Source organism: Gymnodraco acuticeps, unplaced genomic scaffold, assembly GCF_902827175.1.
Source record: "Gymnodraco acuticeps unplaced genomic scaffold, fGymAcu1.1, whole genome shotgun sequence".
Classification (NCBI taxonomy): domain Eukaryota; kingdom Metazoa; phylum Chordata; class Actinopteri; order Perciformes; family Bathydraconidae; genus Gymnodraco; species Gymnodraco acuticeps.
Window position 1 is genome coordinate 19,018 of NW_022990340.1, and position 24,249 is coordinate 43,266.

The 24,249-nt window shown below is 42.5% G+C and overlaps 2 protein-coding genes and 1 long non-coding RNA gene across 4 annotated transcripts in view; 2 read left to right on the forward strand and 1 right to left on the reverse strand.

Moving 5' to 3' along the window:
* Window positions 1–15,445, forward strand: ccdc3a (coiled-coil domain containing 3a). 2 transcript variants are annotated; one of them, XM_034223443.1, is made up of 4 exons: window positions 1–706; window positions 1,110–1,287; window positions 13,621–13,906; window positions 14,195–14,644. In XM_034223443.1, exons 1-4 carry the CDS (start codon window positions 300–302, stop codon window positions 14,266–14,268), a joined length of 945 nt encoding a protein of 314 aa, XP_034079334.1. In that variant the 5' UTR covers window positions 1–299; the 3' UTR covers window positions 14,269–14,644. The 2 variants fall into 2 exon arrangements, with proteins under 2 accessions (XP_034079334.1, XP_034079333.1); XM_034223442.1 differs by lacking the exon at window positions 14,195–14,644 and adding an exon at window positions 14,822–15,445 and having other exon boundaries at window positions 245–706.
* Window positions 8,954–10,081, forward strand: LOC117550876. The gene is made up of 2 exons (XR_004569721.1): window positions 8,954–9,330; window positions 9,802–10,081. It is a non-coding gene; the product is annotated as an uncharacterized LOC117550876 (long non-coding RNA).
* Window positions 15,439–24,249, reverse strand: part of camk1da (calcium/calmodulin-dependent protein kinase 1Da) — a gene marked incomplete at its 5' end in the record, with an annotated part of 14,633 nt that continues 5,822 nt past the window's right edge. Inside the window, 5 exon segments of the mRNA XM_034223441.1 lie at window positions 15,439–20,164; window positions 20,955–21,159; window positions 21,401–21,488; window positions 21,594–21,672; window positions 22,077–22,189. Of these exon segments, the coding sequence (XP_034079332.1) occupies window positions 20,040–20,164; window positions 20,955–21,159; window positions 21,401–21,488; window positions 21,594–21,672; window positions 22,077–22,189 (610 nt within the window).

A 24,249-nucleotide genomic window follows, 5' to 3' on the forward strand; every position in this document is an offset into this window, starting at 1 on the left:
CTTTCTGCAAACTGATCTGACCCCTTTAAGGACTCTGGGATAGAGCAGATCTGAGTCTGCAGGTGATGTTAATGGACCAAATCACTGTGATCGAATTTGTTGTTGTTTTAATTACTTTGTGATTAGTGCTTTTGGATCCATGAAACCATTACATGTCTGGTTCCATTTTTGAACTCAACTTCTGTAACTTGGCTGCTTGGATGGACTGCCCAGCATGAAGTAGATTACATTTTATTTCTCAATTGAAGCATTACCACCGGGTTTAGACCAGACCTGTAACCATTCTGGAGCTCTTCAGAATGTTTCCCATGTCTCTCCTGCTCGCAGCGCTTGGCGTTTTTGCGCATCTGGAAACTTTTACGCACGGCTGCCAGCTCCCCTCCGAGTGGCGGCCGCTGAGCGAGGGCTGTCGGGCGGAGCTGGCGGAGATCATCGTATACGCCCGGGTCCTGGCGATCCACCGGGAGCCCAGGGGCGGCGGGGCGGGCAGCCTGTACAACTCGCTGCACTTCGGCTTTGGGGATGGGTACGAGGGCGCGGAGGAAGGGCTGCTGTACTCCGCGGAGGTGGAGATGCTGTGCGATCAGGCCTGGGGCAGTATGCTGGAGGTGCCCTCTGGATCCAGGCTCAACCTTACCGGACTGGGATATTTGTTGTGCCAGTCCCACACCGTGATGGAGAATAACTCCTACTTTTTCTTCCTCAGGTGAGCTGCAAGGCCTGCCTGGACACATTTATCTAAGTCAAACTGTCATAGGGCTTAAACACCAATTCAAACAGTTTAGAGTACGTTGTATTGTTGCAATTGAAGTTAAACAGCATCCTATTTGCACTTTGCAAAACAAGTTTGAACAGGCACAACATCTAGTTATGCTCTTTGTTACAGTGTATTTCCATTAAGTGAGACTTTAAATATATTTATTATCACTATCATCTATCTGACTGCTCTTGCTACTTATGTCACAGAAGAACATTTACAGGCTAATGTTATGCTCATTAAATATCTTTAGATAGCATTTCTTGCTTTTGAACTGCGTCAGCCATTAAAACAGCTCATTCTGTACATCCCAGTACTATCTTCTCAGTGTTCCTGTTTATCTCCTCTGCAGGATGGATGAGAACTACAACATCCTCCCCCATGGTGTCAACTTCCAGGACGCCATCTTCTCAGACACATCCGACAACAGACGCATGTTCTCCAGCCTCTTCCAGTTCTCCAACTGCACCCAGGGGAGCCAGCCTTTCCACACCTTCAGCCCTGAGTGGGAAAACCAGGAGGACAGCAGGGTAGGACACCACATTATGGTCTGCACGGTTACCATGCTACCAAGAGTTGTAACCCTCAGAACTTCCATAGAGCATGATGAGTTAAACAAATATATATATCTTCTTCAGTCAGGTCAGCTTTTCTGTTGTTTACAGAGGAAGTAAACAAACCTAACACCTTCTCTTTACCACTGATATAACAGATTGACAGTCAAAAAAACACACATACCTTTTTCAAAACAATAGAGTGGCGAAGTCACGCCCATCTACTTCCGCCCCATGGGACCTTATTTCTGAAAAATTATGTATTGAAGTCAATGGAGAGAGAAAGATTATCTTTCGATCCAGTTTGAATTGTGCCACGAATTACACATATGATGTTTGTCAATCTTAAAAAATCATTTCCATGTCAAAAAGTCACAGTTTGTCTTAAAACTGTTGAAATATAAGACTATGAAAAATACGCAACTAGAAAGACTACAAATCCCAGAGTCGCGTAAGTGAATTTAGCTAGCTGACATTAACGTTACACTCACCGAAACCTTGTAAAGCCGGTCCCGCATGCTGGAACCGACTAACTCCCCTTTTGTGTATGTACAGTTCTCAACATGGCCAGCCTCTTAGTGATTTTCACCTCTTTTAATACTTTTCGCTTCATTCTGAAAGAAAGAGGTGAAATGTGCTAACGTGACGGCCATCTTGGTGTTGGTGATGTGTGCAAGACCAGAGTTGTAGTTCATTGACCGCTTCACACAAAAAAATGTGTTACTTCACAGTTTTACGGCACATTTTTATTTGTTTGACTTGCAAAATTATCTTTTAAATTGACAAACATCATATGTGTAATTCGTTGCACAATTCAAACGGGATCAAAAGATAATCTTTCTCTCTCCATTGACTTCAATACATACTAGGCTTGTTTGAGACGCGTTGCGGCTCGCCTCGAAAGTAGACGAGAATAGCCGATCGCAGCCGGGGGAGGTCTCAAAAAGCTCGCCTGAAGTCGGACAGCTCGGAGTCGGCTTCGTCTTCTTCTTCTCTCGGTTTTTTGGCGGATTGCAAACAACTTTAAGGTGCATACCACCACCTCCGGAGTCGGTTTGACTCGGTTTGCATTTATAAAGAATGCACACATGTGTTTAATCGTTAAAGTCAGATATGTACTAAGTAAATACATTTGTTCCTGCTCAAGATTAGATTCAACTTTATTGTTATTGCACATATTAAAGGTACTGAGACAACGAAATGCAGTTTAGCTTCTAACCAGGTGCAACAAGCAGTAAAGTGAAAAGTAATGTACACAATAGACAGAATAAAATATAGAATGAATTGAATGATGAATAAACAGTGAGGGGTATGAATACACTAGATATCAGCCTGTGAGCAGTATGAACAGTGTGTATGAATGTGCTAAGATATATAAAGTATAAAAACGGTAAGCAGTGCAAGTATAGTATAAAATATATAGATATTAATGTCATGATGATAAACATTGTGGAACAATGATGAAAAATGGGAATGGATGTGGCGACGTAAAACTGACACAAAACAACAACAAACTTTTGCTGAGCCAATTGGAGAGTTTCATCAGCAGCACGTGGTAAAAACCACCAATGAGCGCTCAGCTCGAGATACCAGCGAGTCGTTTCCCATCAAGCATTTCGCTTCCGCAGCCCGTGGAGAGAAACTGCGCCGCCTCGCCGCGCCTCGCTCTCATATATATATAATATACCATAACCAAATACTATTACGTACAGTGGAAATCAGGTTGCCAGAACAGGTCAGTCCAGTGTGCATGTTCCTCAACGTCTCAGCAGTTACAGGTGAGGTAAAGAAAATAAAAGAGAAAAAGGTCAGTAACAACACTTAGTTTAAAGTAACAACACTTTGAATAATTATCTCTTCTAACAATTTTCTCTCAGTAAGCACACAACGACTGTCTTTCCAACAAACAGATTGACTCACTCTCACTGTCATCACAATGAAACACGTCCAGAAGAATGTCATGCAAAGCTCCCTGCCTGCCTTCGACTCTCCCTGAACTGCTTCCTTATGTGCAGTAGGCTACTCTTCAAATGTTTCACGAAATACTTACCATCATGACTACTCTTACGGTTTAACATTTTGGTTTACTTCATGTAATAAAATTAGGGTCGGGACTTTAACGCGTTAATTAAGATTAATTAATTACACAAAAATTAACGCATTTTAATCGCACTTATTTTTGCACCGCGGAACGTTTCTCACTGGATGAGTTTCAGGCGTACCGATTATACTGGAGCACCAACTAACGTTCATGACTTCAGACAACAACAAACCACAGTGAACAACAGTGGGAAATGTTGTTTTAAAAAACGGACGGATGGAAGCGTCGATAAGAGCACGGTTGTGTGCAAATTATGCAAAAAGGAATTCGCATATCACCGCAGCACATCAAGCCTCAAGTATCACCTCAATGCAAAACATATAGCAGCTAGCGTGGAAGCTAGCGTGGACGTTAGCCTCTTTTATCGCGTTCACACCAAAAAGAGCCGGTACTAAAATTAGTTCATGAGAACCTTTTTACCCCCACGAAAGTCCCTGCTAGAGAGCAGAGAGCTGCGAGAGAGCAGGGACTTTCGTACGGCTCTCTTGTGAGAAAAGAGCTATATTTCTGATTGGCTGGGCGGATTGCAAACCACGCCCCGTAAAACTCCCAAAAAGTTTTGTGAAGCCGCCATTTTATTATCCTCGCATTAGCATTATTAGCATTAGCCCAGCGCAGAAACGCAGAGAGACTAACTTATGGCAACACAAAATAAAACATGGGAGCGGTGGAGATGAGGAGGTGTCGGCGTTCTGGCGATTTACTCGGAAGGCTGCTGGGACTCCCAGCAGCTTCTACTGAAGCCAGTCCCCAACTCCGGGGACTTCCGGCCGGGGACTTTGGGCGGCAGTATACGCCGTGAAGTGGTTTGCGGCCTGCCAGTAAACCCAAAGCAGAAGAAGAATAAGTGACGTCAGCGGCTTCATTTGCCTAATCCACCCCCAGGTTCAAAGAGTTTTCATGAACTAAATTCTCATGAACCTTTGTGGGAAAAGTACTGCGGTGTGAATGCGCCTAATGGTATACTAAAATCCATGTGAAAAAAATTGCTTCTCACTGTTCTTAGGTCAAATATTTATATGTGATTTAAAAATGCGATTAATTTCGATTAATTAATTACAAAGCCTCTAATTAATTAGATTAACTTTTTTAATCGAGTCCCGGCCCTAAATAAAATAATAACTTCATGGTAAGGCTACTAAAAATGACAAGGCTAAGTAATGTAATGCTAACTAACGTGCTCGCTACTCGTCGCTACTAGCTAGGTAGCTAACTTGACTATGTTCCATGCACAACATGTATATTACCTATGATATTACCTGATATGTCTGATCCAGCGACTCCTGGTCCTTTCATCAGACGGGAAGCGATAGAACGAGCAAGTGGTATGATCACTTTTGTGATTACAACCTGGTACAAAGCACACAGGCATCTTGTAAAAGTGAACCAACCACTTGGAGCATTATCGCCTGTGACATCACTTACGCGACCCAGAATGGGATTTTGGATTTGTAGTCTTTGTTGTCGCGTATTTTTCATAGTCTTATATTTCAACAGTTTTACGACAAAATGTGACTTTTTTGACATGGAAATGATTGTTTAAGATTGACAAACATCATATGTGTAGTTCGTGGCACAATTCAAACGGGATCAAAAGATACGTTTTCTCTCTCCATTGAATTCAATGTATAATTTTTCGCTTCCGGGGTCCCATGGACCGGAAGTAGATGGGCGTGACTTCGCCTCTATAGAGATAGAGGATTACTTTGGTAGTGAAAAGTTGATACAAAATGTAACCCACTGGATAAACCAAGGTTACAAGGTTCTTGTATTTTGTTTGTTAATAATTATTTATTTAGTTATTTTATAGTATATTTTAGTTTAATGGTCAACTTTTAAGAACAAAGCTCATTGGTTCATAACGCAATCATGATTGCAGTTGGACTCAAATCCGCCAAGTCCCGCCTCCTCACTCAGGTTAGTGAAGGCACGTTGAAGACGTGTGTGAGGGAGCAGCGTCACGCTGGAAGAACGGAGACACTGGCCGTTTCTCAATCTCGAGGATACTGGCTTCCAAGCCAATATTTCAAGGATGCTACGTAATCAAGTGCCGCCGAAGTACTGTTCCAATGTCCAGCATACTTGGAATTCCACCGAGGCCGCGTCCTTGGCTTTGGGGAAATTTCGAGGCTGCACATGGGTAGACTTCGCATCCTTAAAATCCCCACAATGCTTTGCGCACGGACCAATTTCAAAAACCCTTGCGGAGAATGGCTGAACCGACGCAGCATAGATTTAAATGTAAGTAGCCTATGTAGTGCATAGCCTACTTGCCAACCCTCCCGATTTTCGCGGGAGACTCCCGATTTTATTGCCCTCTCCCGGTTTCCTCCCGGGGTCATATTTCTCCCGCATTTCTCCCGATTTCTGACAAAATCAGATTTACTCAGGACTGTTTCCACTCGGACTTTAATACAGCGACACCATTGTTTGGTTTCCATGGTAGCGCGCAGGGGCGGCGAGTGCTGTAGGCTACACGAGGACGAAAACGGTCGTTTGCGTTACTGTTTAGTGTCATATAGACCGTTCGGCCACACGAGGACGACCGAATACGGCACTAAACGACTGCGTAAACGATAACGGGTCCCAAGGTGGATAGAACGGCATACGCAACGCTCTGGGGGGTCCAACGGCTCCGTGTGTACGCCCTATACGATAATTTTCTGATAATGATGAGGCAAAAGCCCGCCTCTCCCCACCTCTGCTGCTCACCCCCGCGTCAAAGTAAACTGCACACTGAATTCAGATTATTTATCTTTCTCTCGATATGGACCTAAACGCGAGTGAAGTCTAATCTGACAGGACGGAGACACGCAGCTCTGCTCACCTGCAGCTCCTCCCGCTGTGATGCGGCGGTGAACGGAGTAAAACACACACTTCAAGTCCGATCATCACCCTTAGCTATTTTAATTACCTCTCAAACTACCTAAACTAGATATAAATATGTTTATTTTTACTGTCGGCCGGGTCACTCATTACTGGATCAGCTGCTGCATGAAACAGACACTGGCGCTGTCCGAAGAGAGGGAGGAAAAAGAGAGGCTCCGTGTATTTTATTATTATAATATATAGATTCGTTATTCATTTGTTTTAAAGCTCAATAAATAACAAAGAAGACCTTTGACCGGCACTTTTATAATTTTGTCGGAAGATTTAAACTTTAATACACGTTGACTGGCGAAAAACTCTGCCCGGTTCCCTCGGCCCCCACCGCGGAGAATAAACAGAAGGGCAACCATGACAACCATGCTTCTTCGCTGCTTTTGTGGAGGAAGTCACAGCGCCACGTACAGGCTCCTGCATATGTACTGCAGCTTCTCCAGCGGTTGGAGCTAAACGGAGCTGTCTCGTGTGGACAGACACTATCCGGATGACTATTGCGTGTGGACGGAAGCTTTTTTGCGTTTGCGTTAATCCTATGCGTTTAGCCGTTTTCGTCCTCGTGTGGCCGGGGCATAAGCCTTACCAAATGTTTTTGTCACTGCATCCTGGTAAAATAAAAATATAATGTATAATGTTTGTGTCTTTGACATTAGCACTGCTATGCAGCCACCTGTGCCCTGTGCTACGAAGCCAGTTCAAACCCTGGATATGTTTGAATTATCTAAACTAACCCTAACAAACGAGATCTCGACGCTGGTTAATATCAACTCGGTAAATCAAGCCAGGGCTTCTCACCAGCTGAGAGCGCGTTCACGTGAAAGGGGTGGGGTTAGCAACATTTGACCAATCACAAACAGGGACAAGTGTACTGACAGCTCAGCGTCATACTTCATTAATGAAAAGTAAACTAATATTAGACAAATATGAACTTTAAACATCCATGACTTAAACATATAATTCAGGATACAAGCCACCTGCAAGGTGAATACAGAACAACTGGTTAAAAAATAAATAAACTACCGAGTGTTTGAAAGCGTAACAGTTTTATGATATCACTGCCCCATCTAAGACACGAGTGGATCTGACTTTAACTACATTTGAGTTGAGTGTTTCGTCAACCTAATGTGTTGCTTAAAATAATGCTTCTGCATACAGTAGGCCTATGTGACACTGTGAGTGTTGCACGGCCAGACACGGCTCAGCTGACTCAGATAAGGAGATAATATAGGCTATATTGATATTATATGATCGATGATCTGATTGAATGTGATATGAATGATTAGTGCGACACGTCGGCGTCTTCTCTGCATACAGCAGTTTAAAGTGTATTTCCTTTATCCTGTAATATGACTTGAGATATTTAAACTCCGCACACTGAGCTCTGATTGGTCAGCAGGCCACTGAGTTGATCTCTTTTCTATAGACGCCGGAGGCGGGCAGCGTCAGGTAAAAAAAAGTGATTTAGCCTTCCCAAACCTGAGCCTCACGCACCGCCTATGGTAGCGCGTCTCTTTAGTAGCGCGCGCAACTGACAGTCTGAGAGGGTGAGGAAGAGAGTCACAGTAAACTGAACAAGAATCGACAACTCTACCCTCTGCTCACTCCTTTCCATGCTACAGGCCGCAATAAGTAAAGCGAACGCACCCGCAAGGACACCTGGCCTCCTATTGGTTGAGGGATTTTGACAGGATTATTGCACAAAAGTTTCGAGCGCGCACAGAATAAATCTGAGTGCAGAAAAAAATCTGTAAACAGCATATCTGAGTGCAAGCGCACAGTTTGAGCAGAAGCAGAGCAAATATAAGTGCAAGCAGGCACTATTTGAGTGCGAGGACAGGGTTTGATGGAAAGAAATCAATAAAGTATGCTTTCAAATTTAAATACCACGCTCTTGAATAAAGATAGGGAATAACCCCCATACAAGACAGTGCACTAACAACTACAATAAGCAATTGTTTTGCAATGCTCCCGATTTCTGAGGTCTCAAGGACCGGTTGGCAAGTATGATGCAGTGGCGTAGAACATGTGTTGGTAAATATGTTACTTTGTTACATTAGTTATCACCAAAAATGTGTTCCGTGAAAGTAAAGCAAGTTCATAATTAGATAGACATCATGAGGTATTTATTTTCGGTACAGTTTATGTTGAAACCGTTAGAGAGAGTGACACACTTGTTAGCCTGTTCCATTCTTCTTCGTTTTCCGAAGCCGTGGCTTGGAAGCATACTTGCTTCGTTTCTGAAGGAAGTGACTTGGAAGTACGCGACTACCAAGCCAACATTTCAAGGATGCTACGTCATCAAGTGGCGCAGCAGGACCGTTCCAATGTCCAGCATACTTGGAATTCCACCGAGGCCGTGTCCTTGGTTTGGGGGAAATTTCGTCCTTAAAATCCCAACAATGCTTTACGCACGGACCAATTTCACCAAATCTGTGGGGTAAAATGTAAGGCGGGGCCTCTCATATGACGCACCTGCACACTTGCTAGCCTGTTCCACTCTTCGTTTTCCGAATGCCAGGAAGGATTCTTGCCTAGCTTCTGAAGGAAGTAACTCGGAAGACATGTCCTACCAAGCAAGCGTACCCGCGATTGAGAAACACCCTGAGCACCAATGAGCGCTCAGCTCGAGATACCAGCGAGTCATTTCCCATCAAGCATTTCGCTTCAGCAGCCCGTGGAGAGAAACTGCGCCGCCTCGCCGCGCCTCGCTCTCAAGTCTGCGGGCGTCTTTGTCCCGCGAGATTTCAACGTCTCATGTAGGCGAGCCTCCAGAGCAAGTCGGACAAAATAACTAACCATCATGCAACCTATGCATGCAACGCAGTTGAACGCACTAGCAAGACGGCGATCGCAATTGCGCAGGTCTGCGTCGTTCTCGCTCGTCTCAAACAAGCCTACTTGTGATCATTATCTGCACGAAACAGCGCAAATTGAGAGTTTTACCGGGGCGGCGGTGGACCAATCACTGGGGCTGTCGTTGGAGGTTGGAGCTGCGTTGGAAAGCGGGAGTTTTGATTGTTATTTTATTTTCCTCGGTGAGTGAAGCAACACGCTACATGCTACATGCTAGTTGCTGCCTGCATGCTGCGGCCATCGTGGTGTGTTAGCCACCTAGCTCTTTTGAGAGTTCAGTTACATTTAGCAAATATGAGTTATGGTTGATAGAGTTACAGTAGTAGCTATATATTGTGTATTACTATACAGTGCTAACGAGCACTAGACATTTATTTCGTTTACTACAATGTTTTGAGCATTAATGTTTAAACTGTAAATGCTTATCTTGATCTACATTTAATGATTTCATGGTTATTGAAGTCAGTGTGTTTTTAGTAGTGCATTTAGAATGAATCTTTTATTTACAATGCAACAGTTTTCCATATTATGGTATCTAAATGTGTTGTATATTTGCATTGATAATTTAGCACTGCACAGTTATGATAGGCCTATTTGATGCACATGTGTTGAAGATACATTTGCAATGTTTTAAGCCGTGTTATATTACACAGGCTGGGTTTTTATGATACCCTTGGATAAGAAGATTCTGGATTGTGGACTCTGGATTTTCTCCCTGACCTCATCTTTCCGCTACCAGTGGTAGGATTTTGAGAGGACCTTACAGGAACTGAACAAAGAACTATTTTCTTTAGGGGGTTTATTTTACTTTTATTTGGGGTGCACCCAAGTGTCAAGCGCTATAAAAACAATTGGAATTATTTAGAAGAATGTTGTTTATTCCTGTGCCAATATATCGATTTTTTTCTTTATAAAATCTCAGTATTCACTTCATTCACTCTGGTGTTTGACTTCATTTATTACCCATCCTTTAAGAACCTGGAATACTGGTCCAGTTTTCACACACCTGACAGACTGGTTACAAAAAGATTATAGGCATGGGATTGGTCACATGCTATAAACCAGGGCTTCTCAAACTCTGGACCCTGTGTCCCATTATAAAAATAAATAATAATTTTAAAAATGTAAATTAAAGTGGACCTATTATGCTATATTGGAACAATATATTGTAGGGCCATACCTATACATGTCTGTGAAGCTTTTTGCTTAAAATACCAAACAGTTCACCCATTGTAGCCATGCTTCATACTGCTCATACCCCTCTTTTGCAGCTCTGTTAGAGAAACGCGGATTTTGGGTCCTTAGCTTTAAAAAATAAAAAGAGGAGGCAGAGCTAATGCCTGATCAGAATTATACCGGAGATAAAGTACAATTCTGCTGTGATAAAATGCCATCCTGTTCTAAACCACATCAAAGATTATTTCTGAAACAGTATGGAGCTCAAATGCTTTTTCTCTTGGGGGTTTATCACAAGGTGAGTTCCTTTTTTTATTCCCTGCTTTTTACATGTGCTCTACAGTACAGGTTAGCTCTGAGTGTTAGAGAGGCTTGCTAATGTAAACAATTGTTTCTGATAGCAATTTTCTGTGGGTCCGCTGCCGATTAACAAAAAAGTTACCCCTGCTATAAACAGTTGAAGATTAAAGCAGTTGCTGATTGCTCGAGGTCCAGGTCCGGCTCCTCAGGCAGACAGGATACTGGCCTATCCAAAGGTCAAATAGCACAGATCCTCATCTTGGACAGGCAGCAGTTTGAAAGTGTGTCCGTCTGCAGCCTGTGTTTCTAACAGCATGAAGCAATAGTCGCTGACCTGGGATCAGAGATAAGCCGAACCCTGTCAACAGATTTGCTATCGCTCCTCTGAGGGAGTTGTGCGGGTCACACTTCAGACAAGACAGGACACGGCCGCTGCACAAGTCTTTGGCCTCAATTAGGAAGGATACCAGGGCAGCTGTTGAGCTTTTCCTTCTGTTGCACTATCATTACAGCAACTTCAAAATCACCGGGTTTGTGTGAGAGTTGTAGACTTTTACTAGGTTAAGTAAAGACACAATATTAGGGTCTGCAACATGACAGATACTTGAGTGCTGTCAATTTTGACTTCATTTAGAGCTGACTTCTAGATCACTCAAAGTCTTTGCTAAGAAGTGCCAAGATCCACTGGTACAATCCTGGAAGAATAACAAATACATATAGTGACAGGCAAGCCTTGACTTTGAGGAGGACGGGTTAATGCTTCCCAAATGAATTTATTGCATTTTGTTTATTGTCAAGTCAAAAGTTCAGACCTTGAGGAGCGGTGCAGTGGTTGGCGTCTTCCTCTAGCATCCTTTACTGCTATGCCCCGCAGGCTGTAAGGAATATAGTAAAGATGAGTAAAGCAGAAACCGCTCGCTCATTTGGAGGACGAGCACTCGCATGTAGACCTCTGGGCATGGCGGGACAAAACAGGTGTTTTGTACCAGGAATGTGTGAAGGATGATGAGATGGATGGACTTCCTGGCACTATCTCCATGTTTCCTTTGCCTTTTTTTATCGGATTAAAGGCATTAGACTTTTGTTTTGCTGGTCTCTAATTAAAATGTAACATCGCTATCTTAATAAAAAATCTTCGGAGATGTCTCTGAGCTGAAGTTTCCATACATGGTTCAGCTGGAGTTTAAACATCAAGCATCCCGTAAAGTTGTGTGCTTCTGGTTTAATTTAGAAAATATGAGACCATCCCTACTCAATTATTAAGTAAAGTGTTTGAAACCAAAGACACTCTGTTCCTGTGTTAACATATTCGTATACTTGAATATGAGGACATTTTTTACATGCATATGGCTTTACATGTCTTTTAAATTCTGTTTATACAGATGATGCTTAACAGCAGGCAGGTACTACTCGGATGTTTTGACAGGTGCTGGTAGTGTGTGTGTGGGCCGCCCCACTGAGAGTCTTCCTTTGAGCGTGAGGCAGTGTTGGAACTGTTTAAAAAAAAAACGTACTGATTTTATTTAATCTGGATTTGACTTTTGTTTGGATAGATGGGGGGGAAAGGGACTTCCCTTAAAGGCTCAGTTGTTGTTTTCAAGGTTTTCAGATAACCATCTCTCTCATGCTTCCACATGTGGTCATTGTATTTAGAACATTAAAACTACATTGGAAAAAATAAACATGAATCCTTTGTTGCATGTTAGAATAACAGCATTCACCTTACTCCACAAAACTCACTGTATAACCTGTTATCAAAACTTTCCAACACTATCTCCAATGAAAATGTTACTTTTAATGTAGCTGGCCCTTTAATACAATGTATATAGTATTTTCAGAGAAATAAAAACAGTTTTTGCATTTCATTTTTCATAGCATGCTCAATCTTCGGGCTGTGGACTGTATATCTTAGCAGAACACCGCCCATGATTATACATAATTTAGATTTTCCTATGTTTGTATGATACTTTGAGCGCAGTAGAATGTGAAGACACATGCTTTCCCTTGTTAACCCTTCTACCTGAGGCAGAGTCCTGCACGGGTCTGATTTTCAAGACCCGCTCCCGCCCCGCACCCGCGATGTGCAATACCGAACCCGCCCCGCTACCCGCACATATTGCCAATTAGTTCCGCAACCCGACCCGACCCGTCGGCACAAGATCCGCAACCCGACCCGAACCCGCATATATGAGCAGTGAAAACGTGCAATTATTAACACACGCAGTTTCATATTTGTCTCAGAAAGCGTGGGAAGTTGGTTATTTCCTCCATCTAGGATGACACCAGAAGCCTCCCAGACGTTGGATTTCGCTCTTGAGGAAGTGTTATTGAAAATGCTGTATTCTCCGCTAGAGAGCTTCACCTCAGCCATTTCGAATGTGGCGCGCACAGCAGCAGATTGATGCGCTGCAGAGGTTATGATTATGCGCGGTCCCGCGGGGGAGAGGTCTGAGGATTTTAAACATTAAACTAATTTATTATTATTTTAATATATTTATTATGCAATACCCGCGACCCGACCCGCATCATCTTTGTTTTACCCAGAACCGAACCCGGAAAAAAGCGTTTGAAAAAATACCACCCGCGAATCACCTTTTTTGCGGGTCACCCAGGACTCTGACCTGAGGTCAGTTTTGGTCTACCAATGACATGAAAGATTAGGGCCCCTGACATCGAAGTGCGTGACCCTCAATGAGGGTATGTAAATATGAGGGTCCCTCATATTTTCTGGAAAGGAAGGGAGGAGAAGGGGGTGAAACATTAATATGACACAGACACCACTGGTCGGTAGTGAGCTTGTGTGGATAATGACGTGGGTCAGGACCTCCACTAGTTCCTCATCCTCCTTCCATCCAAGTGTGTGAGGCTGCAGAGGAGAAAAACAGAGCTGTGGACATCAAAGGGTGAAATATTTTCTCAAGCAACTGGTTCTTTACAACAGTTTGGTTTGCCTGTAAAGATAACAACCCTTCTGATGTCTTTTCTGTTTTCTCCAGCTGCTGTGCTCCTCAGTGCAGGCCGCACTCTTCGAGGAGGAGGAGCGAGGCCGCAAGATGCAGGAGCGCCTGGAAGTGACGGAGAGGAGGAACCGGCAGCTGAAGGAGCGCGTTCGGAAGGTGAAGCGCTCCCTGAGGAACGCCCGCAAGGCGACACGCAAGGCCGAGCAGGAGGCAAAGGAGCTGAAGGAGAAGATGAAGGGTGCGGTGTGGAGGGTGGGGCATCACCTCAACTCTATCACACCGGAGGAGCCTAGACCTGGGCGATATGCAAGCACGACGATACGTAAGAGAATGAAACTTTAGTTGTTTTAACCTGACTCTTACTGCCAGCCACCTGGACTGAAACATGGCCGTAGAGGACCAGAGACTGCTGGGCGGTCTCTGTGTGAGAGACAAAGAAATAGAAACTGTCACAAAGAAAGTAATAATGTACGTAGATTTTTTGTAAAGAAACGTTTTCTTATCTCTATTGGTTCCCTTGTTGCTATTATACAAAAGTGATGTTCATTCCTGGCTATCACATGTTTCCCTGGAAGAGAATAATTCGTTTTTTCCGTGATTACTCTTGCAGGTGGAGCATTACTGATGCTCTGCTGGATTGTACAATTGGACACACTAGCCGCTCTGTGCTCGCTCAGGCCGTGATCACAAACACAAAATCAAGCTGAGCTGCCTGGTCTCCGAAAAGAGACAGTGTTGAGCTTTCATAGTTACAGTGACACCCAAGTGATATATTTGGGGTTATCTTGGTCTGGATTTGGAAATACTTAATAGCATGAAATGTTACACATTGATGCAGCTTTTTGAAACATATCTAAGACAATTTGCAACACCTGGTGAACCAATGTTAAGCAACATTACTTTTGAATGATTAATCAACTTTCCCTGACTGTGAGCAGAAATGTATGAAATTAGGAACATTCATTTTTTATTATTAATCTTTTTTCAAGTTTGAAACATGAGCTTGTATATGGATATTTTTGTATGTATGTTTTTTGGATAAATATTGAACTTGGATGAACATCTGTGCGTGACAATGTTTAACAAAGACCATTAACATCTGGGTCATTGGGGTACAAAAAATAACAAATAGCCACACGCACTAAGCGGATCAGCATCACGCAGAGAGTGTTAAGAGAGGTTAGGATCATAGGAGACATTGTACGTGTGTGTGTGTGTGTGTGTGTGTTTCTTACAGGGAGAGAAAGGGATGTGTGTTTGCGTGTGTGTGCATGTCTGGTCCATCAAGTGACTGGAATGTGTTTGTGTGGGCAGCAATGTTCTGAACAGCAGGATGTCGCTGAAATATTCTTCGGATTCAGTCTGGAAAACGTAAGCTGTGGAGGGAGGAGAGGAGCCGTCACATCACAAGATCACTTCAAATGGAAGAAAACAGATTGGCCACACAAAAGGCGATGGATCGACGCATATGCATTTCTCTCTTCTGGCAAATAATCAGCCCTCAAGGAAAGCAGAACTCTTCTGATACCAAAATATTGTCCCGTTTCCTACAGAATCTGCATTGATAGAGATTAGCATGAAAGTAACACAGGTACAGGAGGAACTATACCTTAACCCTGCAGCAGCCAAACATGCATATCCAATGCTTAAAACAACTCGTTGCTAGCTCGGAAACTACCTGAAATGATTGCAGGAGTTACTATAAAAAAAGAGACAGGAAGTTCAAGATTTGCGATGGTCATGAAAGGGAGGTCAAATTGAGTAGTATTGGCCTAGCAGTGGAAACGATGCCATGGCGCTGATGGCGGCGAAAGAAACACCCCCACAAGCCTGAAAAAAAAAACAGGAGTCATGTTTCGACCATTCGGATTTATTCAAGGACAAAGACAAACAAATCACAATCAGTCTTTCTGGCCTGTGTCATCATGGTAACTCTGATATGTGCACATGATTGTCGAAGGCATCTGATATACAAGCCCCATTAACAAAGAGTCATCAACATCGTAGAACAATTAGTGCGCTCTGAGGAAGGAGGGTGTCCTCTGAGTGACGGCGGTGCACAGGATGGGAGTTGTGGTCACATGCAGAGAGTAAATACAATATGCCGGCTCTGGACAGGACACCCACAGGGAGACACTGGGTCCCTAACAACAGCAAGTATCAAGTTTTAGTCCCACAAACAGTTTTCAGAGGTAGAGCTGCTCTCATTAGTTGCGTTAGCAGCTGCTAGCATTGCAACTAACAAACCTAGCAACTCTTTCCCTCCATGAGAGATATTGCTAATATTGTGACTACTAAAGTGTTTAGCAACAAACTTTATCAAGTATTCGCTTAACTTACATATGAGTAAATTCTTTGTCTCATTTCTAGATACCTTCAGATGTAGAACTTAGCAAACATAGCAAATATATTACTGTGTTAAACTCAGCATAACATCCACGGCTAGCTAAGTAGCCTCAGTTGAAGCCATACAAGCTAATAGCTTCATGTCCTTGTTTAGTAAATAGTCATATTCTATGTCATGAATAAGGCAATATTCCATGTCATACAATTCAAATGGAAAAAACTTTATTTTAATAATTGACGTTCTTGCCATATCATTCATGTATGCAGGAAATCAGCTGGAATTCCCTCTTACAAGCAGACGTTTTTGTTCTCTTGATAAATGCTAGTTATCCCAAATATTTCCACCTATGGAAACTGTTTGTGGAGGTGAAACTCTGCTACTAGGTGAACTGGGATATCTCAACCTGTGTAAATCTTTACATAATACAGATACTAACATTGTACAAGGGCATATAAGATTATGCAAACACTCATGGTGAAGTTGAATCTTTGAAGCACTTCTATCAACATGCATGTGTTTTTTAATCTTTTGTGATAGCATCTTGGTAAAAAAAAAGGCGAAAGGGTGGACGAGCGCCGCTCCTCCTTAACAGTGTGTGTCTGATTCGGTCACAGCTTTGGATTTCTTCCGTTATAATGGCAGAAATGACAGCCTGAGTTCAGTTAAAGATGCGATCACTTGGTGATTGACGTGACACTGCAACAGTGATGGCGTTACACGTGATGTGTAGCTCTCAGTCTCGTGTGGGACAGAATACATGACACCTATTTTAACATTAAACATTCTATAGAGAATACAATCAACTTTCCTCGACACACTCACTCCCTCTCACATGCTTGAACAGCAAACCATCGGTACATTTTATCTTGAAAATTATTATTCATATTCACAATCTATTTACACGAGAGATGTTAAGATTCATTCATGAATCTTTAAACAGCAGACATAAAGACCTAGAGCAGCCTAATACTGAACCCTCGTCCTGTTGGTAAACCACATTTCCATTTCCAATGTTAAGAGCATATTCTTATGGTGTTTGTTTGTTGACCATTCAATAATATATTTTTTGCCACATAAAAAACATGTATGACAATTTTAAATGGATTTCATTCAAAAACACTAATGCACTTTTTTATCCCCCTAAAATGTAAATGTTTTATCTTTATGAACTATAGGTGCTGAAGTTTCCTAATTCCTCCTAAAATATTTTGGCGACACACTGTAAAAAAGAATGCATAGCAATCAAGTGGTTTGTATTATGGTTACAGTGAATTATCCGATTAGGTGATCATAATAAGTAAAGCCCTTACATGGTTTTAAGTTCCCCTAAGAAGTAAAACAATATAACTCCATGGACTCTCTTTAGAGTCCATGGAGTCCCTGCTCAAAACTTTCACATTCAAAATATGTTTCTGAAAGGTGAACTGTGTCCATGTGCAACGTTAACTTTCTCTATGACTGCACTTAATAAATAACAAAATAAATCAGCCTAACAGGCCTTCAGTTCACAACTACCCCTAGCACTATGAACTAAACCTATATTTTGACTGGATTAGTTGCTGGGAAAACTGCCATTATGTGTCTTTGCATCAATGCCAGTTCAATATTCACAATGTATGAGGTGATGAAGAAAACATAGATTGGATAGCATTCACACATGTCTTGTCAGAGTTTGTTCTGGTCAACTTCAGTGGAACTTATCACACACAACGACTCAACCAGCCAAAAGGTACTTACTGTTTTTTTGCCATAAGCACTTTGCAGCACTCTGTGTAAAAAAAAAAGAAAAGGTAAATGGCTACAGATTAGGTAAGGAACAAAGTGAATACATGTTTTCTCCAGATGAATTTGCAGCTGGAGTTCAGCCCTTAGTTTTAGTCGACTTGTGTCTCGAACAGCTTCATATCTGACTAGTTCTGTATTCGCCAATTCACCCAGTAGCACAAACCAAATGTCTTTGTTTCTAGCACTGGTCTTTGGCTACATTTCACAATAAAGGGATCAGAAGAATTGCATCATGACAATCTGATGTGTGAGCATTCAACATTGTACAGTTCTGTCTTAACTGAAATTTCCACCAGTAACGATAGACTGTGAAAGCTTGTGGAATCATGAGAAGGCTCCATCAAAAACAGCTCAAGATAAAGTCAGTCCGTCATCTCAAACCTAATGATCCATTGAACAGCAACTACTAGCCATCTCTGGACCATCTCATTTAAGTTGGAGAACCATGCTACGCTAACCAGGATTCCCAACAGCTGCTCTTGGATCAAGCAACAACCAACTAATCCTCACTGTTGTTTTGGTAGTTCTGTCCAATTATGTCTAAGAGCTCTGGCGTGCTGATCCAGAGTTCAGGATGTTATTAACAAAACAAAATGGACCAAAAATGCTGCTGATCAAGTAAAAAACACCTTTTAGTCTGAGAGTTCAAAACGTCTAGGTCCAAGTTTAAAGCTGCCTTCACATGACAAACGGTAAAAAGGCTCTGGGCTGGCGTTGCCGTTGTGTTTCAATGGAGTGAGCTTTACCGTCCAACTAAGGTGACGCTCATGGCTCGATAATGTTGCAGTGCTGAAAGTTCAAATGACTTCCACTTTTACCTTTTTCCGCTGACCTTTTGACGTAGAAACCATAGAAACAGAACTTAACTAGCTGTTTCACCGTACGACTCTGCGCCCAACCTCATGATGAGCGAAGAGCAAATGCTAAAAGTGAAGCTGGAATCAAGTATTTAAATGACGAGTCATTACAACACTACAATAAGGACACATCTAACAACGTAAGCCCCAGATCATATCTGTGATGGCTCGGTACCTGGACCAAATAACAGGAAATATATTTCCACCAGCTCACAGTGCAGCCGCAGCTTTCCCTGAGCACTTCTGAACTGGGTGCAGCTTGACGATGCTAAAGGGTGATATCATGGCTTCTCTAGAAGGCGCAGGACCAGCAGGCAACAGCTTCTCCATCTTGGATTTTCATCACACAGGTCAAATACTCTGAAGACCCCTGTGGGACATAGTAAGTGAAATATCATGTGTTTTGTGGCCCTCTTCAAACTGCACTGCACTGTTTGTAAAGGAATACGAAGGCCAAGCTAACTTGTAGTTCCTTACATTCTCAACTGGAGGCAGAAACAAAAACGACCCTATACTAAACCTGCTTCATGCTCATCATATAACCTGTATGTGTCCCTTAAAAGGTGATTGTTATAAAAGTCTTATGAAGAAAGAAAATAATAGACAGATCAGTATCTTTTGGACAATAAATAAGTCACACAATGCTCTGACGTCCTCTGTGATAAACACAAGAGGCTCACCTGACCCTTTGTAGCGCTTACTCGTGGTTCCACATCTCAACAGTCGTATGGTACGTTTAAAGCACAAACAAACACAAAAAAGCCAATAAGAACATAAAACACCTAAAGATGATATATGTAGCTTTTAAACATGAATGAATCGTTGTCCCATTAGCTGCTACATTTGTAAAGTTATTTAAGCCTCTGAATTACACAGTCACCAGGTCACATTTGGCTGCCAATTGTAGTGTTGATTAAACTAAATTCGATCAGAGTGGCAAGATCAATTTGACAATAATGTGCTTGCTTTTTGAAAAGTTACATATACCACCTTTTACATTTACATTAATATGAAATAAAACAATCCAGTTGTCAACACTCATTCCTTGTTTGGAAAAAGGCTAAATAAAGTGGTGCAGCAAAGACCAGATTAAAAAAGGAAATTGAATGATAGGATAACACGGCCCCACCGTCAACCACCAATCACGGCTCAAGCTTGTGCCAGCGACGCCCCAAATAATTTACCAGCAACCAATTCAAGCTGGGCTTCCAAACATCCTCCTAATGTTTGTCACCATGTGTCGTTGTGGCTGGAGGAATCCAACATGGCGTCCTGGTGGGGAAGCAGTGGGTGTACAGTATCAGCGGGGTGAAGGTAAAGTCCTCTGCTCTCCTGGGAGCAGGGCGGGGAACTTGCTGGGGGAAAAGCAGTGAGGAGAGGGAGAAACAAAGTCTTCCTCCGTCTCTTTCTGTCTCTCTACCTCACAGTGCTGTGGCCTCCCAGCTAGTTCTCCGCGGGACCTGGCGTCACTTGGTCTCTGTGAGCATCGGGGGGGTGACCACCGTGGGGTGTTGCTGGGTCAGATCGGCCCCGGCAGCGGGAGAGGAGGCTGCAGACGCCAGACTGCAGGGAGTGACCGGGGCAGCAGCATCTGAGAGAGGAAGTTGGCAGAAATGTTTTTTATAATGTAAATTGACCCTTGGCTAAGCTACACCTTCTTCATTACAGTAACTATGCCTTTCATTCTGGCACGGCACATGAGGAATATACCATTTCAGCAGATTTGTCCTCTTAGCATACCTGCCAAGACTAGGCTGTGAACAAGAGGGAGATTTTCTGCACTATGAGCAAATGGCCGACCCTCAACCACTCTGCCTTAATTTGAAGTTGTGCAGGAACGAGTCCTGAAACCCGGCAATGAGTTAGCATTTTAGCATTATCTGTTCCCTCCTCACTAAGAGAATGTTTTATGTCTGTGGTTAACACAAGTTGAGATATTCCAATGTTTTGTTCTCCTCAACGTCACTAAATACCCCATCATTTTGCCTGAAGCTTCTACAAGTTACTAAATAAGACTTCTAAACTCCATCGCGCCAAACGTGAGTCCACCTTTAGCTTAGCAGAGGCAGCCATGCAACCATGATGTAGTTCCTTTAGAGCCTAACGTTAGCTTTTTAACTACTGGAGATTGCATTTATGCTTAAAAAATGATGAGAATTGTGTTTATATGTGGAGATTATCTTCATAAAGAAAACCTGTAAGTATTGTAAACATGTGTTTACCACAGATCTTGTTCTCTGCCATATTCCGACATCTAATGGAGAAATGCATTCACGGTTGCTAAACTAAAATTGCTGTTATGTGGATGGGCTACATTTTATTTTGTACACATTTGTTCTATAGTCCTTCTGGTGCTACTGATACTAATGACTTATACTCACTTTCTTTGTGGGGAACTGCTACGTTGTTTTCTGTGTTAGCGGCTGTGTTAGCGCCCTGGCTCTGCGTCGCCTGGCCCGTGTTTTGGCTCTGGCCCGTCTGGCTCGGCCTGGTCGGCAGGTTGGAGGCGTCCATGCTGCTCCCCATGCTGCTACCAAGCTGCAACCGCCTCATGTGCCGAACCACGGCGGTGGCATTGAACGCTTGCTGGAGAGGGAAATTAAATAGGATGATGAAAAGCTGGATGTGCCATTTAGACCCAGAGACAAACTGTGTGAAGAGCAGTTCTTAGGGAAAGTGTTACATCCTCCTCTGATAAAGAAGGGTAACTCCTAGCATTACGATGGGGGAGTCATTCAACTACACAGACACTTGTTTGAGGACTTGTACTGGAGTAAATTGCTGCAAAGGAGCTAAAACCACCCAAAAAAAATATGAGTAAACAAACCCTCCATTTGCTCTTGGCGAAGTTCTTTTTGATCTGCCGGCTCACTGACTCATGGATGTTCTTGCAGAGTGCTGTATCCCCGGAAATCCTTAAACACACACACACAGAGAAATTCTCATTCTCAACCTTACTGACTGTACATCTACTACTGATGTTATGTCTTAGTGTTATTCTGTGTGAGTGTGTTTCTCACCAGGGGTGTCTGAGCGCCTGATCGCAGGTGAAACGCTTTTCTGGATCCTTTTCCATCAGACTGCCGATGAAATCCTTGGCTGGAAAAAAAACATGTTTTAAAGAGCCATAATACGTCAGAAATAAACACCAGGCCAACTTGAAAGAGCCATTTGAAAGAAATCTTGATGAAATCTATTTCAACCCATGTTAACCCATGCTTACAAAGACAACGCTGATGTTTAGCAGCTGTAGGATTTACCATGCTCTTCATCTTAGTTAGTGGACCATGAAGGTATGTAAATCAATCAAACCAATAGTTGTTTAGCCATTTTGAACAAACTGCAAATACTCATGGTGGCGCAAGAAAAATAAATCGGACGATTACACTATTCAACATGAATGTCTGTATAACGTGTATTTATGCAGTTTTTACAACATATCAGAAAACAGACACTGATACACACACACACAGACACTCAGGAGGAAGAGGCAGACGGCTCACCTGAGTCTGATATGTCGTCCCAATACGGAGTGTCAAACTCGTAGTCGGCCTTCAGGATTTGTTCAAAAAGCTTGGAGTCGTTCTCATCGTAGAATGGAGGGTAACCACACAGCCTGAACACAACACAACACAACACACTTTATCCACTTGCTGATTTACTATTAAATGTACAGTATATATATTAACTCAATTAAATTGAATTCACTCATTTGAAACCATTCATTTATGGCTGAAATAATAGACTGAAAGAAGTTGGTTGGAAAAAACAGTGTTCCAACGGTTGCTAGATCTCCAAGTGTGAACTGAAGCTGCTCCAACAACCAAAAACATCACCTGCAACATATTAGGTAATTTCTGGATACACCAAGAGATTTAGCTAAAAACTCATTAAAATTAATGAACACTGTAGAGTTATATTTGTATTTATTCATGTTAGCAAACTATGGATAAGCTTAAAATGAGAATAATTTGGGTAAAACTGTGAGCTGCATTTGGGGCCTGTTGACATGTGTTTTTGAGGACAAAGGAAGATGGGGGAAGGTGAGAGCATGTCCTGATTTGCATTCAACTTAGAACGAGCTACAGTGGTTGTGATATTAAGAGAGGTCCCTTGGGTTTCTCTGGTGCTTATCAATAGTAGCAGTTAAGTGAATACTGTTCAAATAATACCTGTGTTTGTGTTTTATATTGATTTCTCTGTTTTATCCTTTCATAAATGTAAGGACTACAAATGGCTATAAACATTCTGGGCTGGTTGGAGTAAACAGGGTTTTATTGCTCTGTGGGGGAGGTGTAGGTATGCAGGCCTTGAGACCTTTTGTTGGAAAGTGAGCCTGTTTGGTTTCCTGCTGCGTTTCCTGCTGCGTTGCGTCTCCCAATGAGATGACCTGAAGAGATGACCAGCTGACCTAACACCAAACCCCTCCTTCTTACTCTGGTATATCTCCGGTGGATCCCTGGCGTTCGGCCTCTTCTTCACATGCTGCCCTCGGGTGAAAGTAGCTCTGCAGTATGCGGACTAGGGCAGGAGTAAGCCGGCATTACTCCTTAAGCATTACAATATAACTGTAATATATCATGTTGTATTGTAATGATTGTATTGCATTGTCATATTGCCATTAAAGTAGATTATTGTTAACGGTTACTTTGTAGATATGGATTCCTTCCTGTATTATAACCAGCTTCATAGGAACGCGCGGAGATTTGAAAAGCGGACCAGTTATCCCTCCAAGTCTCTAACAAAATGGTGACCCGACGTCTAGAGATAACGAAGCTGAGGAAGAATTCAGACGCTTTCAAACATCTCAGACAATCAGCAGGACTCTGCAACTTTGCAAATAAGGTAAGCAGACGATGAAAGTCGCCTGTCTGTAATTGGATACGCTAAAACTTTAGGATTGTCTGTAGGCGTTTCACAGTGTTTTTATAGTTTAAATGGAATATACAATGCATATTTTACTATGTTAGGAAAGTTATATACAAAACGTAAACGTTGATCGACAGGTAGACGAAAGTCCTGCGTGACGTAAAATAGAGCAGTTTGGCGCGGATCTGCAGGTGTTTATTCCTGAGTGGCGTAGAAATGGTGCAGTTTGTGTGAATGCGAGGTTTGAATCCTGCACGGCAAAACCTGGAAACTCGATAAATCAGATCGAGTCGCCGTTTAAAACTGGGGTTTAAATAACAGACCAATGCTAAAAGCTTAAAGCCAGAGGTCTGTTATATATTAAACCAAGGTAGAGCGTTTCCCTTTGTCTGGAAACTTCTGCTGCTGCCATCTAGTGGCTGAAAGGGGGTATCACACCCTTGACACTTCTGCTGCTGCCATCTAGTGGCTGAAAGGGGGTATCACACCCTTGAAACTTATGCGAGCTTAGAGTTTAATCATTACATTGCTGGCCGGTATTGTTTGGTAAACTGGTACAAAACAATAAGGGATTGAACATTTTTTACAACGACAGCACCAGGAGATGAGTAAACTCAAGAATCTGTAGAGTGTAAATACATTGTGCAAAACACATTTTACACTCGAACTGTTTGCAAATGTAGACAATATAAATAAATGTTCAGAAAGAAGACATAGGCCTACACTTGATTCAAATTTCATTACTGTGATCCGATTGGTGTGCTCTGCAGGTTTACTATTGTTCGAAGTAACAGTGGGATTTAAAAT